Here is a 17019-nt window from a genome sequence, read left to right as displayed (position 1 = left end):
TCCCAAGCATCCCATGCTATAGCAACCAAGAGCATAGTCAAATAAGACCTTTGAGGCACCTGCCACGCGGTGCCTTGCTGCTGGGGAACGCCCGTTCTCTTGGTCCTGTCTCTAACATCATTGCTCTGCAGGACCCACAGGTCACGGAAGGCGAGGCTGAGCAAAGCCAGACCTGCTTTACGGGGAGATGGTCCAGGGGGACAGAGCAGAGGAGCCCCCTGGCAACTCCCTTCTGTTGCAATGCTTTAAAAAATCTTGACAGTGACCAGCTGATGTGCTGGGATCGCTGTTGTTCACGCTGCCAGTTCCAGCTTGTGACTAGAGGTCCTAGGTTTTACCACAGTGACAATAAAAAACGAATGGCCACTTTTCCACTCGGGTTAATTTTTCAGAATGAAAAAGATCCAGCAGTGAACATGTCTCCAAATAGGCCAAGCCCACTTATACTCACGTCTCCATTTGGGTTTGTGTAGGACACCATCCCTTTCATTTAGCCAGACAGAACCTCTGATGTGGTGGGACTGCAGCAGTTTGCCAAAGGAAGCTTGCTCACTGTCTTGGGGTTCAAAAAGCAACTGAGCAAAGCGTTGTTCACAGTATCTGTCTGCATGCCACCAGTCCAAAGCAGTGGCCACATATTCGTACATGTGTCTTGAGGTCTCAATCGTGACAGGAGCAAAACCTGGAGAAAGACACACACAACGTGGAGAAACAGATAGCCTCTCCAACCCACTTTTGTGCCACATACACTCCAGGGTCAGTCTCTTGCCGCATCCCCGAGAATTTACAAATACTGCCTGCTGCACCCTGGAGGAGCTGAAGGCAGGAGCTCATTTCCAAATCCAGCACTCGGCGTGTTCAGTGGGCACAATGTGACAGAAAAGTCCAGACTCCATTGGACCTAAAATGAGGGACATCTGTGAGTCTGCTCACAAACTGAATCGCTGGCCTAGGGCTGGAGCTGGGCACACTTCTGTGGGACACGCAAAACCATGCCGAGCTCAGTCCAAAGATAAGCTCACTGTGGTACACCCAGGGATTGCCCTCAGGGGAGCTTGTTCAAAGCAGCTACGTACAAGCAAATTTTCTCATTTTATCCCCAATTCCCAGCTCCTACCGGCTTCTGCATTTACAGATGCAATTTGCAAGCACAAAGTAATCTGGTTTGTTTGCAGTTACAGCGGCACAAAGGCTGGCAGCTGAGCCGTACTTACCTGATTTTAGACAGTCATTTCATAGTTAGTCAAGCAAATACTTAGCTATGTAAATATAATTTCAGGCACAAAACAGGGTATCACAAAAAGGTTCTTTACCTTTGTTTCTGCCACTGGACACCTTTTTATGTGTTGTTTCTCTGTGCTGAATATTGCTTGTAAAAACATACAGGAGTGCTGATAAAAACACTAACCTTTAGAAGTCTGATTCTTGGCAAGGGCTGCAAAGGCAAAGAGACTCCTGGACAGACTACCGACCTGTTGGGGAGGATGTTTTGTAACATTCATATAAAGCATTAATGTTATCTCAAATACCGAAATTTTAAAAATCACTGTAAAACTCACCAGAAAGCTGAAGAACCAAGAATCAGGTCTCAAGTCTCTCCTAAACATGCTGACCAGCTGGAAAGCTTTCACCCTTTGCTAGAATAAACAAAATATTACTGGAGATGCATTGCAGAGACAGAAGCATTCTGCAGCAAGCTAGTTCTCAGACGAGGCTGCTTTCCTGAGAAAGTCTTGAACCAAAAAAGAGAAAACGACTCTCTGAAATACCTGTCCTGGGTAGTATCCTATCAAAATCATTCTCAGTTCTTCTTAAAGAACTCAAGGTCTCGGTTTAACATTTGTTTCCAGGAGACAGAATAATTAATCATAAAACATATACAGATGTGTGATATTAATAGACAGGCAAGTTAGCAGAGCCTCTTTATCTGCATTAACTAAATAAAAAAGCCATCATAAATTGCATCGTTAAACAGCGTCACATCACTGCCAGCTTTTCTCATTTCTTTTAAAGCCCACAGGACCACAGCACCAGAGCAGATCCTGCAGACCAGTAAATCCAGCCTCCATGGGCAGTGCCGGCACAGGCAGCGCAGCACCGCGGAGCCGTCCCGGGGAGCTGCCCCGCGGCAGGACCCGCCGGTGCGGCAGGACCCCGGCCGCCTCGCCGGTGCGGCAGGACCCCGGCCGCCTCGCCGCCCGGCACCGGCGGAGGCAAAGCCTGAGTGCGTGGCCGTAGGAAACCTGGTAAAGCCGTAGTTAAGGGTACGTAAAGACACCAACATGGAAACCGGCAATGGGATCTCCAATGCAAACAAGTCCTAAAGCTGCCTCTCGGCACTGACACCGCCAGCCGTGAGTAATCGCTCTGCTCTCCATGGGACTCTCCTGCGTGCACAGTAAAAGCACGCATTCAAGCACTCTGCTGCTAAGGGACTTAGGGGATCAGTTCTGAAGACCCGACTCTAAACACGGTCACAGTCTTCCGAAGTTCAGCAGTGACTTTATAAACGCAGAGCACAGCTCCGAGCCCTGCAGGGAGCAGTCTGTCCGGCTCTGCGCTCCTCCGACGGGGGAGCCCCGCGCCCTGCGGCAGGCAGCCCCGCCAGCACCGCCGGCCCCCCGCCCTGAGCCTGCAGCCCCCGCTCGTCGCTCCTCCCTGGAGGTCCCCGAAGATGCTACCACAGGAAACCTGCAACATGGTCTGGGCAGAAAAATAAGGCAGCGGGGCAGTTATTAGCGATCCAGCCGGCAGCAAGGGGCTAAGAACGTACTGGGGAGCCCGGGGGAAGGGGGCTGGCTCCAGCACAGCCGCCGGCAGGACAAGCCCGAGAGCCGCGCTGGCAGCGGGAGCCGGCCGGGCGGCAGAGCGCAGCTCGGGGGCTTTGGCGGCGACGACCCCGACGGAGCGCGGGCTCCCGCGGCGGGGCCAGTCCGCTCCGAGCCGCTCCGCTCCGCTCCGCGGGGCCACCGCCCCCCGCTCGGCTCCCGCCCCGCGCCCCGCACACCGCTCCGCGCCCCGCAGCCGCCCGGCAGCACGCCCAGCCGCCGAGCCTCCGCCGTGCCGGGCGCCTCGCCCCGCGCAGCCCCGCTCCGCTCCGCCCGGCTCCGCAGCTCCCCCGCCCCGCACAAAGGCGCTGCCGTTCCCCGCGCCGGCCCCGCCCGGCCGCCCCCGCGGGCACGGCTGGGCTGGGCTGGGCTGGGCTGGGCTGGGCTGGGCGGCGGCACGGAGCGGCAGCGGCCCCGCGGGGCCGGGGCTGGACCGGGACGGGCCGGGGCGGGCGGCGCCTGAACGGCGACACCGAGTGCCCGGGGCGGTGCTGGCCTCGGGCACCCCCAGCCCGCACCCCCATCCCGGGGCGGTGCTGGCCTCGGGCACCCTCATCCCGCGCCCCCATCCCGCACCCCCAGCCCGGGGCGGTGCTGGCCTCGGGCACCCCCAGCCCGCACCCCCCTCCCGGGACTCCCCCAGCGCACCCCGCTCCCGACGCCCTCGCCCCGGCTGACAGCAAAGCACTCACAATCCTCCCTGCTCCGCAGCCTGTGCCACCAGCGCGGGGGATCTTCTTCCCAGGCAATCACTGCTCCATGGAAGTCCCCGATAAAGCTTCCCAGGAAAGCTGGCACGGGGTCTTGGCAGAAAAAGCAGGCGGTGGGGGAGTTACCAGGGATCCTCACAGTAGCGAGAGTCGAATATCTGCATGCTGAGGAGCGCAGGTGAGAAGGTCAGCTCTAGAGGAGATGTCTAGGAGGACAAAAAAAAGACCCCGGCTGATACAATGAGCAGGGGCAGGGCTGAAAGGCAGAGTCAAACCGGCAGGAGCTCTGCAGGGCACCTCCAGCACATCCCTCGTGTGATTTCCTCGCCGAGTGGCTTCAGCGTTCCGGCATTTCCTCAAGCACGGGCCTGGGGCAGCCTCGGGGAGGACGTGAAGGCTGGAGGGCCCAGGCCACCTCCATGGGCCAGCAGCACTCCCTGCCTTGCAGGAGAGAGCTGCTCTTTTGGTTAATGCCTGCTCACTTTTGCTACAGCAACAGGCACACAGTTCCCACTCCTCCCCTCCAAGTGAATGCTTGAATCACACCATGGATTCACGGGCAACTGGCTTTTGTTCTTCAGGGTCTTCGTCCGGGAATGAAGGCAATTATCACATCCCAGCGCCCCTGCTCGCTGCAATAAATCTCTCACAGAAGAATGGACCTTGGGGGCAGCTGCTCCGGGCTGCTTAGTCACCGCTGCCAGTTGGGAAACGGCCTGGCACTCGCAGACAGCGCGGCACAGAGCGCCAAAGGCTTGCGAAGCTGCGTGGCAGCACCGGGAGAGGGCTCTGCAACTCACTGCGGTTTGGCCAAAACTGGATCCTACTCCCTCCGCGATGGAGGGAGCAAGGGGTATGAGGCAGAGCCCAAGTTTACACCAAAGATCTTCAGAGGAAAAGTGCAAAGTCTTTTTCAAACTTACGGCTGGATTAGCTTTAATAAGAGTTAGAGTTCCCCAGCAGATAGTAAACTATTTTCTTTATGCCTGTATCTCAGACAGAATTAAACACCTTTTGTAACAGCCCTGAATGCAGTTTTCTGATAGCATTAGAAATGGAATCCAGCCCACAGCCTCCAGCATCGCTTCTCTTTTCTATAGCCATAAAAATAAACCATCCTCTGTGCACATGCAGAGAGGTGAGAAAAGTTTCCTGTGCCCACTGAACGCCACCTGAGTTTCTACCCTCACCTACACAAGCTCTTTGGATTTAAACGTGAACTAACTTCCATAATCACACACTGGACTTTCAAATAAGACTTGACTTGATGCTTTGGCTGGAATCAAGGACAGCTCTACAGACCGGCAAGAACGCCTTGCTGGCGTTTCAAAGGAAAGGCGACAGCCAGCAAGTGGAAGCTAATAATTGGCACCTCGTTGCCCTTTCACCTAAAATCATTGCCTTTTCGCCTAAAATCGTTGCCTTTTCACCTAAAATCATTGCCTTTTCACCTAAAAGGCCCCAAAGAGCGCAGGCTCCTGGGCTGCTGAGCAAGTCCAGAAAGCGGGGTCCAGCGCCTGGCCTGCTGGACGCTTCCTTTGGACCTCTCAGCTCTCCGGAGGATTTCCTGCAGCCACATGCGCACGTGGGCACTGCCATCTGTTTGCTCCTTGCCATGGCAGCAGAGTCATCACCACCAGGGTAATTCGTCATTGTATCGGCACTAATTCCCCCAAAGCAAATACTCCAGCTAGTCAGCTGTCTCCTTAAGGCAACCGCGGTTCCTAAAGTCAGCCTCCATTCATACATCTCAAAATAAATTAGAAATAACAGAGTTCTTAGAGTTAAGAGATGTCCATCCAGTGCAAGAAGACCTTGGCAAGCAGACATATGACCTTGGGATGGTTAGATGGTAAAATCCCAACGTACTTTTAATGCCTGTAAATCTCTCTAATAAGCAGCTGAGCAAAGGGCACATTGTGTTGCGCAGTTTGGGTGATGCTGTCACTCTGGGTTAGCTTATTTTTAAATAGGTTGCAATTCTGTTTACATGCAGTCAATTTAAAAAATCAGCTCAGGTGCATTTTAAGAAGTGTTATCCTTACCAGTTAGTAAACCCTCATCTGCCACCCTCAAGGCACATCTTTCACACAACCCTTGGAAGAGCTTCCCAGCACATGGGCTAGCAACGTGTTAATCTTTATAAATCAAATATTTGCCAAGTGGAGTAGAAAGCCATGTGTCTAAGCAAGATGCATTGAAAAATGGAACAAAGCGCTGTATGTGTCAGAGATCACTAGGTCATGTTGCAAGCCTGTCCCTTGCAGAGTTATCCTTCGAAATAACATTTCCCTAGCCCAGCTGTAGATATTATTCTACTCCAGCATTTGTTTTTTCCCACTTTTTACTGCATAAAACTGACCCTCTCTTTGACCCAGCTCCTCCTCATGCAGTTTAATGTCACGCAAACTTTGTTTGAATTAGATTCGGTTCTGAGCTGAGACAGGGCTTGCCAAGTGTTGACTTAGGAGGCACTGGCAGAAGAGATGCAGACTTACCTCCCCCCACCCCCAGTACTGGGGCTGTGAAAGTATGGCACACGCTGCCGTATCTCAGTTCTTTTGCACTTCCACACATCTGAAAATTCCACGAGCTGCTCTTTGGTGCTGATGCCTCACACCGATACCAGCGCCGCTTCTGCAGTTCAAAGCTTCCCGGGCACCCTTACTTATCTGCATATGGATGTTTCTCTGCTTCTGCAAGGGACACTTCTGTCATAGGGTTTGGAAGGAACAGAAAGCACAGAGTCTCCACCCTAATAAACCATCTTCAGCTGTCCAACTACTTATTATTCAGTTGCTGCTTCTCTCTTGCCTAACGCTGAGTACCTGAAAAGGGGCGGTTGGGCTGTTTGTCAGTGCACAGGTAAGAATTTGAGCCTCCTGCTGCCTCTAATTCAGGCATTTCCTTGAGGAGCACAGACAGAGCCAGATGTCTCTCACATGCAGAAACTAAAACTCCAAGCTGCTTCTACGAGGCCAAAACACTTCTGCTTTCCAGTTCCACCAACAAAGCTTTCCACCAGATGCCATCCACCCCAGCATGAGGGCATTGCGAATGGGCAGTTTGTAATTTCCACAAATAAAAGTCTGTGGCAGATTTAAGGCTGAGAACGGACAGTCTACCATGGAAACAGGAACAGGACTAATGGATTTCTGAGTGTGTTCTCAGCCTGTGTATTTAACACACCCCTAGAACAGATGCTTCCGTGCTAAAGCTCCTCTCCTTTTCCTTCCCACAGCCCTGGGATTCCCGTGTGTAAAGAGAAACGGGACCTTGCTGTCCCACGAACTCCAGCCGGCTGAAAGGCCCTGGCTTCTGGTCCTGCAGGACCTCCAGGTCAGCTCTCCCAAAAGAAGATTCATCAGTATTCAGGAAGCAATTAACACTGCATTGCAGTGATCTGGTCACGGCACAACTTCCCGCTGTTCCAGCTAACAGAGACATCAGTCCAGGACATCCCACGTCTGTCACTCCAAGCAACCTTGGAGTTACGTGTTAACACACGTTATCACCCTCACATGGACCAAGCCGTCAGAAGCAGCAGTGCCTGGAAAAATCTGGACAACTCTTCCACCTCCTCTGGACAAAGTCACAGCATCACCACCTAACATCCACGCACTCATTACCCAGAAGACCGGTCTGTAGGTACACAGCAAGCACTGACCGGCCAAGCGAGCTGGCAGCAGTCATCAAGTGCACAATTTGCTCTTTGGACTTTGGATCGTGGATGCAATTTCACATTCACAGCTCCGCAGGAGAGAGACAGGAGGACACGTGTTCAAGCTAATTCTTCAGGTTTCCAAACAAACATACTTATTCTGCACACCAAAGGTCTACGCTGATTTGCTTTTACGGCCAGACACCTGCATGTTTGGCAATCCCATTATTTGTCCAGTTCTCTCAATTTCCTCTCCCCCTCTCCTTTCAAGTCTGTCACATCAGGGTTGACCAAACTTCCTGATGCTACAAGGTTCACATCAAGAGTCTGGTATGTCAGGGATATGTCCCTCAGGAAGCTGAGGGGAGAGGGCACAAGTTCACAAGCCAGAAGAGCAATACCTCCCCAAGGGGACAGAGTGACCCAAGCATCTAGGTCTCAAGAGCCTGTCTGTACCGGCCCACCTCCTCGTGCAGCAAAACGTACAATTCACCCTGCAGTCCTCACCCCACCGTGCCCCCGTTAGCAGCAACGTGCCCTGCCTTCAGCACACGAGTCACACCTCAACTGCTTGCAAATAAGAAGCCGTGCAAGAGCTCTGCAGCGAATATCTGTGTCTCCTCTCCCTGTTTCGTGCACTGCTGAAAGTACAGTTTGGGATCTGTCACTGAAGACCCACAGCGGACACTGCTTTGCGGCATATGGCAATCCTAAATTATACGCCTGGGGAGATGGAACTGATAGCAAGGAAAAGACTTTCCTAATTTACCTCTGTGGCTTTCCTGATGCCTGCGTGTTGGAAGAACTCCTGTGCCAGCAGAAAAAAAGTTGGAGACTTGCTGATCGATTTAGTTTGTTCTAATAGTGCACTCTAAAACGGCTGAGGTGGTCAGCTGCTTCCCTTCCAGTTTCAGTACTGGTCACAAGGAGCGGCTGAGGCTACTTGTGTTGCTGCATTGCTTTCAGGGCCTTTGTAGGGTTGGTAATTCGGGAGACTTTTAAACAATCAGAGTGCCACGTATGGAGTATCGCCCATACTTGGGCTTAGAATTCACATGAGTCGGGTAAAAAGTCTATTCCACAGATGCTGGTGCTTAGTCCTAGTCCTGGCTAAGCAACGCAGAGCTCCCACCGCAGCTTCGGCGCGCAGAGCCCCGCTCGGTGTTTATTTCCTATGACACACCACTGACAACTACAAGACACCTCAGCTGAGAAGAAAGTCTTTCCTCCAGAACCCCAGCTTACATGTCTAAGGTCAATGATCCTATTCCAGTGCTCTTTTGCTTTCTAGACTTGTTTGTAGAGTTAGATTTAACCAGGGTTTTATTTTGTTGGTTTTGTTTCTTAAATGCCCCCAAGTCTCAGTGAGGTTTGTTTCAACAATCTCTTGCGGACATGCCAGCCTTAATCTCACTCTTCCAGGCCCTTCTTATTGTCTGGGATGAAAGCGCAGCACAGAGCCGCCCCTGCTAATTGCCAGCCCTCTGTTTCCCAGTGGCAGGTGTATTGTCTGGAGAACAGACCCAATTGTGTCCCTGCGCAGTAGGGCATCAGCTGCTGATATTAGAGAGCCTTTCAGGGGAGCTTGGCCACGGCTGGTTATTTACTGCCATCATTTATAACAAATCTGTGTAGCCTAGAAACTTTTAATAGAAAAAATAGGACCTGCTTTTATTATTCATCTTTGGTTTTTTTCTCAAGCTACTAACTACTCCTAAATCTCCCATCCTCCTACCAGCAAGACAGGGCATTTGATTCTGATCCTCTTTGAAACACTAAATCTCTCTGATATCCTTTTTCCACAGTTTTCTAATAAAGGGGTTTTGCTGGTTTAACCAGACACCCACTGTGGATCTACTTTAACCTGTAATCGCAGCTAGCAAAAAGTTTGCAAACTGTTATTCCTGTGGGGTGCATTCTGAAGCGACGGGGCTAGTCAATCTGCTCGGGCTCAGATTCACAAACACGACGGAGAGATGGTTTATATCCTCCGGAGATTCTGAGTAAGAGCCCTGAGGCAGGGAGCTCGCTTTGGGGGACAGTGACTCTGTGCCTGCTTTATCAGGTAAAAAGAGGGGCTGTGGTGCTCAGACGGAGTGAGGACAGGCAGCAGCAAGGGAGCTCCTGAGAGAGGAGAGGAAAAAGTACAAGAACAGTATTAGACCCAGACTGCATCTGTCTTTCCCATTTTTCACATTAAGGGGTAAAGCTTTCCGTACGTGACTGCTGCACAACAGCAGAGCTCCAGCCAGTACTGCAGCACCACGCGACCAGAAACGCAACAGACCATTAAGCAGATGGCCCCAGTTTTTGCTGCAGGAACCTGGCAACAGAGAAACCATCTCTTTACTGGATTTAATCACGTCGGTCACAAGCCAGGAGGGAGAGTCTACAAACAACTGGCATCAGCAGTTCCACATCAACTTACAGGAATACAGATGTTGAGAAAGAGGAAGCGTCTTGTGTCTGGCTGAGCCCCGGGTTTCTCCGCAGTTCTGGAGCAGTGCTTCAGTCAGACTAGCACAGGCACCTGCAAGGAGGTTTCTCCTTATTTCTGCTCTCCCACACTGTGCAACATCAATACGTGCAGCCAGCAACCAGCGCTGGGAGACCTGTGCCAACACGCAGGTATCGTGCCAAGGAGCATGAGCAGCCCCGAGGGCCACGGTGGTCCCCTGGGGCCACGGTGCCTCCTTGGAGACCCTCCCTGGGCTGGCCATGGAGTCACAGCACCTCCCCGCAGAACGCGCTCTTGCCTAGCAAAGCAGGCCGACCCCCCCACAAAAATACCTTACGGCTATTTATACAAAGCAACAGTGAGCGGTAAGAAAAGTAATTATGGCTTTTATAGCTTAAAAAGGATGTGAGGCTTTGCTTCCGCCAGGTACACAGTGAAGCTTTTTCCCAGTGCCAGATAATTAATCCTGTGAGGCTGGAATGATCAGTTCAGCAGTTGATCAGCTGCCGTCAGCATCTGAGCTACTCTCGCTTTTACCTCTAGGATGTTTGGTGGCTCCTGTTGTCATCCCAGGGAAGACAAAAGCATTTTGGGTCCCATGGGATGAAATACAGACTCAGCTCCAAAGCAGTATTATGGGTTTATCATCACTTGTCCATTTGAATGAGACAAGCGGACACTTCCCTACTCATCAGCTCTTCCCATCTTTGTCAGAATCAGGACGTTAAGCTGGATTCCCGCCACAGAGATACCAGTAATAAAGGTTGAATGCGGATATTTAGGGCTATAAATTACAGACCACGGAATTATACAATTTGCACAGGTGTTATAATAGAAGCTCCACGTGTTGCGTTGAAGCTCACAGAAGAGAGCCATCTCTTCTAACGCTGCCTCGGCTTTCCCTGCCCAAGGAGGAACGAAAAGGTGGTACTTGGCAATGAAAGCACAGAAAGAACTGAAGATTCACGGGACGTGCAATTGCTCCCTCATGGACAAGTCACTGCTCAGATTAGGCTGTCACACGCTCGCCTCCTTCCATCCCTTTTGGGTGCAATCTTGGCGATCGCTTAGATTTTCTAGCCCAGTGCCAACTTTACTGTACTCACCTGCTTTCTGCAGGCAGAGAGGAAAGAACGCAGCAACCTAGGTACAGACCCGCCCTTAGATTATGAAGGGACAATCGGCACATAAGGCATTCTCAAAGCTAGGAAGGCCCCAGTCTAACAGCTTGCCCATTTCTAAGAGACTCCCTTTACTCTTCCCAGCCATCCCTGCTGTAGCTGAGCCTGACTCCGACATTTGGAAGGCGCCGAGCCTGCTAGAGGACACCGATATTCTCAGACAGGAGCAAGCAGAGCCAGGGAAGCTGTGGGCTGTGATCCACACACACCCGCAAGAAGAGCAGCATCTGCAGCAGGTGGTTTTTCCAGAGCTAGGCATCGCTCCCTACTTCCCTGCAGTTTTCTTCATGCTGGATTGCAGTACTCCTGGCTGCCCAGCTCCCCATCACCCCAGGTTAAGACTGGGTCCTTGCTGCTCAGTGTTCCCACTGTATTTTTCTTCCCACCTCACTCACATTTAGTGGTATTCCTCAGTGCAAATGGGAGACGCTTTTCCTGCAATGCGGCAGGTCACAGCTATGATATATATATACAGCCTCTACCTGCTGCTCCAAATGCGTTCTGCAAATGTGAACACTTACAGGTTACCAACACCTATATTTGGAAGTTTAGCCTGTCTTAATAACGGCTGTACCTCTGCAGTCATGTTCAGTCACCTCAAATGCATATTCACAGTCCAGATGGAGACTCCCCACTTCAGATCCCTTTTAATGACACGCAGCAGCATCTCCGAGAGCGGCACAGAGACCTCTTCGTACCTGAAACTCTCTTCCTCCTCTTCCAACTCATGTAGTTTTGCCAGCTTGTTCTGCCAGAACCTAAATAAAGCTGAAAACTTATTCCAACACTACAGAAGGACTTTCGCAATTGTCAACAGAACACCAGAAATTCAGGCACTTCTCCTAAACAATATTGACAAGTGATAGACAGTAGCATAATGATTTGAGTATCATAACGCTAGAAAATACTCTAAGATCAGCACTGGACTTTCTCAATTTTCTAGCATCCTATAGCATTTAGCTGAAAGCAAGCAAAGGGCTCCCCACGTACTTAATTTGTCCCCCTCCCCTGGAGGGAGACAGCCCATTTCTTACGTCTACACCTCTGCCAGCTCCTTTTCCCCACTCAGAAAATGATTCTTTCAGAAACTCTTGGGGACTTGCTTCACATTTCAGTGCATCATCCCCTTGACCACAACACTTGTCCGCTCCCAGCTTCAACCTCTTCTTTCAGTCTGCGAAGTACTGAAGACATCCTCTTGGACTCAGGTCAACTCCCCATTTCCTGTAATGAGTCTGAACACCTCAAATACATCCCCTGCTTTCGGAAGCTGCAGTTGCACAACAAAGAAAATCCCTGAGAGATCACCTTCCGTCCCAACCCGGGCAAGCACTTACTTGATTAGCTTTGTTTTAGCCACAGGTTGGTAAAGTTTTAGTCTATCTAGTTCTGATCTTGTCAGAATTGTATTTAAATTCTTCTGACAGATTCTTGGCCTGCAGCTTGTTAACAGATCGTTGTTGAGGCAAGATGAAATTAGAGTGGTTTTGAACAGGAGAGACACATGGTGCATTTATTCTCCAGTTCAGTGATTATCTCTCTGCCTGGCTCCACTCCTAACACAAGTTCACCTTGGGACATTACAGGAGTTGCTGGCTAGTTTGGGAACTGGTGAGTGTGTTTGTTGGAATATGCACAAGACACAGCCGTGACCGGGTTCAGGCACAAGTGCAATATGTGCTTTCAGCTTCTGGACAATTTGCATTGCCTCTGGCCAGCTCTAATGAAAATCAGTCCCATGCAGGGCTGGATGGTGCAGGGCCCCATGTATTCTCCCACGAGTTCTGCAGACAGACGTCGAGTGTAAGGGCAGTCAGCCATTCCAGTGTCTGGACTTCGTGCAGCAGAGATACAAGTGTGGCTCCTCACAGCACGAGAAAGCATTTCCTAGGTTTCTCTAATTGACTGTCATTTCACGTGCGCGTGCCAGGGGTGATTTGTCACCTTTCATTTTGAACGGCTGTAGGCACCAGTCCCATAGCCACAAGCTACTGGGCCGCACGCTCCCACCAGCGCTATACCGGGGTCCTTGCTGCCTTCTGCCTAGCAGGGCTGCAGGCTTCACTGCTGTACTGCGGAGCATTCCAGGCTGCCTCAGAGCCCGCAGCCGTTGGGCTGACTGGGGCCATCAGGGCTGTCTGGCTGTCCTTTGAAAACCTGCAACAAACAGGTTTAGGTGCCAAGCTATTCCACCAGAGAGTGCCGAACAATGGAACCCTCTGCCCATCGCTCTGTTCCGTTACATAAACCCAATCCTGCCTCTACAGGATCAAAAGCCTCATCTGCTAAAACTTTACTTTTTCCAACTCCCTTATTCTAGAGAGCAAAAAACTGACTGATGATTTACACTTGTTACCCTGAAGAAACAGCATGTTTGTCTTTCATACTGCAAGAGCAGGTGCAGGCGTCGTAGACCAAAACTGTACTGAAGATTTTGTTAAACATTCCAAGTTACCCAATGTCTCTTTATATAAGGTCCAAGAATTTAAGATGTCATTTGGCACTCACGCACAAAGAAAGCACTGAATACAAAACTGGGAAACCAGGCAGGGTATAAATGCAGACACTAAAATACCTGGGAGTTTATACGTTGCACACACATACTGTAAGGACATAGGCTTCAGCTTGAATGCCCACCTGTTGAGAAAAACACTAACATTCCTTGTATCCCAAGTAAGTTTTAAAAATGTGTGTGGAGTGCTATTTAACTTCCCTGTCAGATGTCTTGTAGGATGATAAACCTGGATTGCAGCTTTGTTAAGGCTAGAAACAGACTTCAGGACTGCTTTAAAAAATAAAGAGAAAAGTTTGCGTTCTTCAGGCTTCAGCACAGTTCGGCATACCAGGTGAAGGTACGCCCTGAAAGCATTTAGCCCTAGATTTTCAAAAAGGATATTTCAGACAGTGCAAAGCTGACCTTCCTCATGCTGAACAGAACCTGCTGAACAGACCGTTTACCGTCTGTCAGGAGACCATGCAAGCAGTCCTTTATATATTGGCCCAGAACCTTAAAAATTCATTTAACTTGACACTCTTTTCCCCAGCGTGCTTTCTTCTAATAACTTTTAGACTTACCAAGCTCTTCAGAACAGGACCATCACATCACGTCTCTTCCAACCCAGTACAGTGGGTACCCAGTGATAGTGGTTATGCCTAGTGACGCCACCCATTACCCCATCATCTGTTCAGGGCAGTTGTCAGGGTTTAATGGTCCTGATGCCAACTGCACCTGGGGACTCTGAAGGACTGCAGGAAACATGAACAAGACATCTGTGTACGCAGTGGAGGGCATCAACCCAGAAGCAAAGTTTGCAATGCAACGGGTGTGAAAAAGCCCGTGTAAGATGTTCAGAAAAGATCTTAAGACCATCAGTTGTATCTACGTAAATGGGACTGGAAACAGGTATCCTAGGAAGTTGAGAGGGAGAAACAAGCATTTGTCTGAATCTCAGCCAGCCATTGACCGGCAATAGATGGAGCTAGTGGTGCACTAAGACGGCTTTGAACTAGGGAAGAGACGGACTTGCACATCTGCAAAAGAGCCAGTTGGGTACCTGGGAGGATAGGAAAAGACACTATATTACTAGAAGGTAAAACAATAATTGTAGGACATCTGCTTAGTTGTCAAGGACCAAGAGGGAAATAAAGCTGTTGTCCCCTCTAGCTAAAACCTGCTGTTTCTTTTTCCCCAGACTCCCAACCACCAACTGCTCTACAGTTTGTATGCCAATCCAATTTTGACGCCTGTAATTCACCCCAGAGACTGCTTATTTTAACTTTATCAAGTGAAGAGAAAAACAACTGTGTTAGAATAAAAAAGAGCATCTGGCAGCAGGATATTCTTTCTCCCAGACAGCTTCCCAGCCTAACCGGTGTACAAGAAAATGGGATTTTAGTTACTCAAGGGTTGAAAGAACAGGAAGAAGAGAGCGCAGAGCGCAGGTTCTCTGTGTGCTTATCTTAGAGGTGGTCTTTCGTGGTCTGTTGGAACAAATGCTCTCAGTATATTGCGCTCCACCTCAAACGGGCAGCCAAGCCTCATCTGGGCCCTACAGGACACAGCAGCGATGAATCCACACACAGGACATTCTGTCCAATGCAGCCTATGCCAAAAAAGTGACCTCTGGAGCTCCACCAGCTTAGTAATATATGCCCAGGAGCACCCAGCCTGCACAGGACAGAGCAACACGGCTTTCTGATGGTTAACAGAAACCAAAGGGCACTGGAAAAACAGACATGTCCGTTCCTTTTTCCAGATTTCAAGAATCGGGCGCCTTTCCCCGCTCCTCAGCGACTTTGAGCAATGCCAGCACATGTCAGAGTTCACCACCTGCAAGGTGTCCTCAGCGAGAGCCTGTAAATCACAGGATCTCTCGTTTCCCTATCCCTCGCATAAGCTGATTCTTTCGTATTTCATTGCAGGACTTTCCTCTTCACTGGCAGGGGCTAGTGCCACGCTTGGCTCTGCAGCTCCTCCAGTCTGAACACTGCTGGTGGTTTTTTGTTGCAAGACTGGCACAATCAAGAAAGAGGTTGGGGTTTGGTTTTCTTCCCCATGGCTGTTTTTGTTCCCTCCCATTGGCAAGTATTTTTGAGCATTGGAGGAAAAGGCCGACATTGCACAACAGCTTTGCCCACCCACCCCATTTTTGTTTGTGTACTTTCATCTGAATAACACACTGATGGAGAACACTCATTTTTAAATAATTAGGAGGGACACTGCAGATGTAGGTTTGGCATGGACACACGGGACCCTAGCTTCATTTTTAGGCCATCTGCTAATTGGGTACTGTTCAGAGGGAGTCTGCAAGATGTCTGACTCGCTTCTGATGCAAGAGCCGTCGCTCCTCCTGGAATGAAACGCAGGCCTGCTCCTCTCAGCGACGCCACCTACTCTAACGATGTCGTGTTCTGAGCGTGGAAGACACTTCACTCGGTAAAATACTCGGAGAAAGTTTCCTTTAGGCAAGAAGCCAATGCACTGCTCACGTTCTTGTGTTGTTCTTGAAGAGAGAAGGCCTCATGTAATTAAAATGTAATGTTTGGAACAAGTAACATTTTACTTTATTTTTCTTTAATCAACAAGATTTTTCATTTCAGGCACGTATACATCTAGAAAGCAAATTAGATATGTGATAGACTTTGGAAAAATCTCACTACCTGTCTGCATTGCTTTAAAATGCATCCTTTCTTGAGAAGTTGCCACAAGTTTTTTTTTCTCTACAAATGCATTAGGGCATTCCTTTTAACGGGTCAGTAAGCTGGAGCCAAAGATAAAATGGAGGTTGGATGTAGTTTACCCAGAAAACACTAAATTAATTTTACAGACCTCCTTCACATACAGCAGGACTTCCCTAATTTTGAAAAGGGGCATTAATCTTTTTTCTTTCACCGTATAACCATTACACTAACAGCACAGCAATTTTAGGTAGGTCTGCATTTTCTCATGCAATAGAAGTTCTTTATAAAATCTAAACGTAAAAGTTTGGGATTTTTTTCCTTTTTTGTCCTTCATCCATCCCTTCGTTTTCTTTGAAAGTCTCAAAGCTTTTTACAAAACCCATCAGGCAAGTCCCGCAACCCAGTAAAAGCAGTATTACTGCCATTTTAAATACGGTAAAAGAAAGGCAGAGGAAGGAGTCACAAGACAGCCCCAGTTTACACACGAAAGCGTGCTCAGAGCCCGACGCCCACCTCGCCCGTTCCCATCCTTCCCTGCTCCGACCAGGCCTGTCCCCAGGGCCAAGGGCCCCTTCTCGGCCAGCGATCCCTGGGGCGCGGGGACGAGCGGCGAGGGAGGGGGCGCGGCGGCTCGCCCAGCGGCACAGGACAGACCAGCGTCAACCGCTCCCTCTAAATCACTCGCGAACCGAGGCTGGTCTGTGCGGGCTTTGCCACGGTCGTCTCGGCCTGGAGCAGCACCAGCGCCCGCTGCCCAGGGCTCGGCCACCCCCAGCCCCACGCCGGCCCCGTCCTTCCCTCCCCGTGCACCGGCGGCCAACGCGCCCTCACCCGCGGCCGTGCCGAGCCGCGCGTTTAACATCCACGTGGCGACCGCGCCCCGTGCGCGGTGCCGGCTCCCCACGGGCGTGACCAACCCCCCTCCTCAGAAACCTGAGGGCTGCCGTTAAAGCTGCCCGTTACCGCGGCGCCGACAGGCCCCAGCGCCAAGGGCCGATGC

At 50.5% G+C, this 17019-nt stretch overlaps 1 protein-coding gene across 3 annotated transcripts in view; it reads right to left on the bottom strand.

Moving 5' to 3' along the window:
- The window catches only part of ADGRD2 (adhesion G protein-coupled receptor D2), a 45336-nt gene extending 28755 nt beyond the window's left edge, over positions 1-16581 (bottom strand). For 2 of the 3 annotated variants that reach the window (XR_012778211.1, XM_075519569.1), the window contains exons 1-7: positions 10195-16581; positions 9628-9729; positions 3521-9522; positions 2283-2387; positions 1560-1637; positions 1409-1472; positions 452-682 (exon numbers count right to left, since the gene is read on the bottom strand). Coding sequence is in view for 2 of the 3 variants with exons in the window: in XM_075519569.1 (XP_075375684.1) it covers positions 452-682; positions 1409-1472; positions 1560-1637; positions 2283-2378 (469 nt within the window). In the remaining variant the exon portion in view is untranslated. The remainder of the gene's footprint in view (positions 1-451; positions 683-1408; positions 1473-1559; positions 1638-2282; positions 2388-3520; positions 9523-9627; positions 9730-10194) is intronic. The other variant, XM_075519570.1, reaches the window with a different exon arrangement.
- Between the last annotated feature and the right edge of the window lie 438 nt (positions 16582-17019).

This window comes from Mycteria americana, chromosome 17 (genome assembly GCF_035582795.1).
Source record: "Mycteria americana isolate JAX WOST 10 ecotype Jacksonville Zoo and Gardens chromosome 17, USCA_MyAme_1.0, whole genome shotgun sequence".
NCBI lineage: Eukaryota > Metazoa > Chordata > Aves > Ciconiiformes > Ciconiidae > Mycteria > Mycteria americana.
Note: the sequence above shows the minus strand (reverse complement) of the source record. Positions and strands in the feature narration are given on the sequence as shown.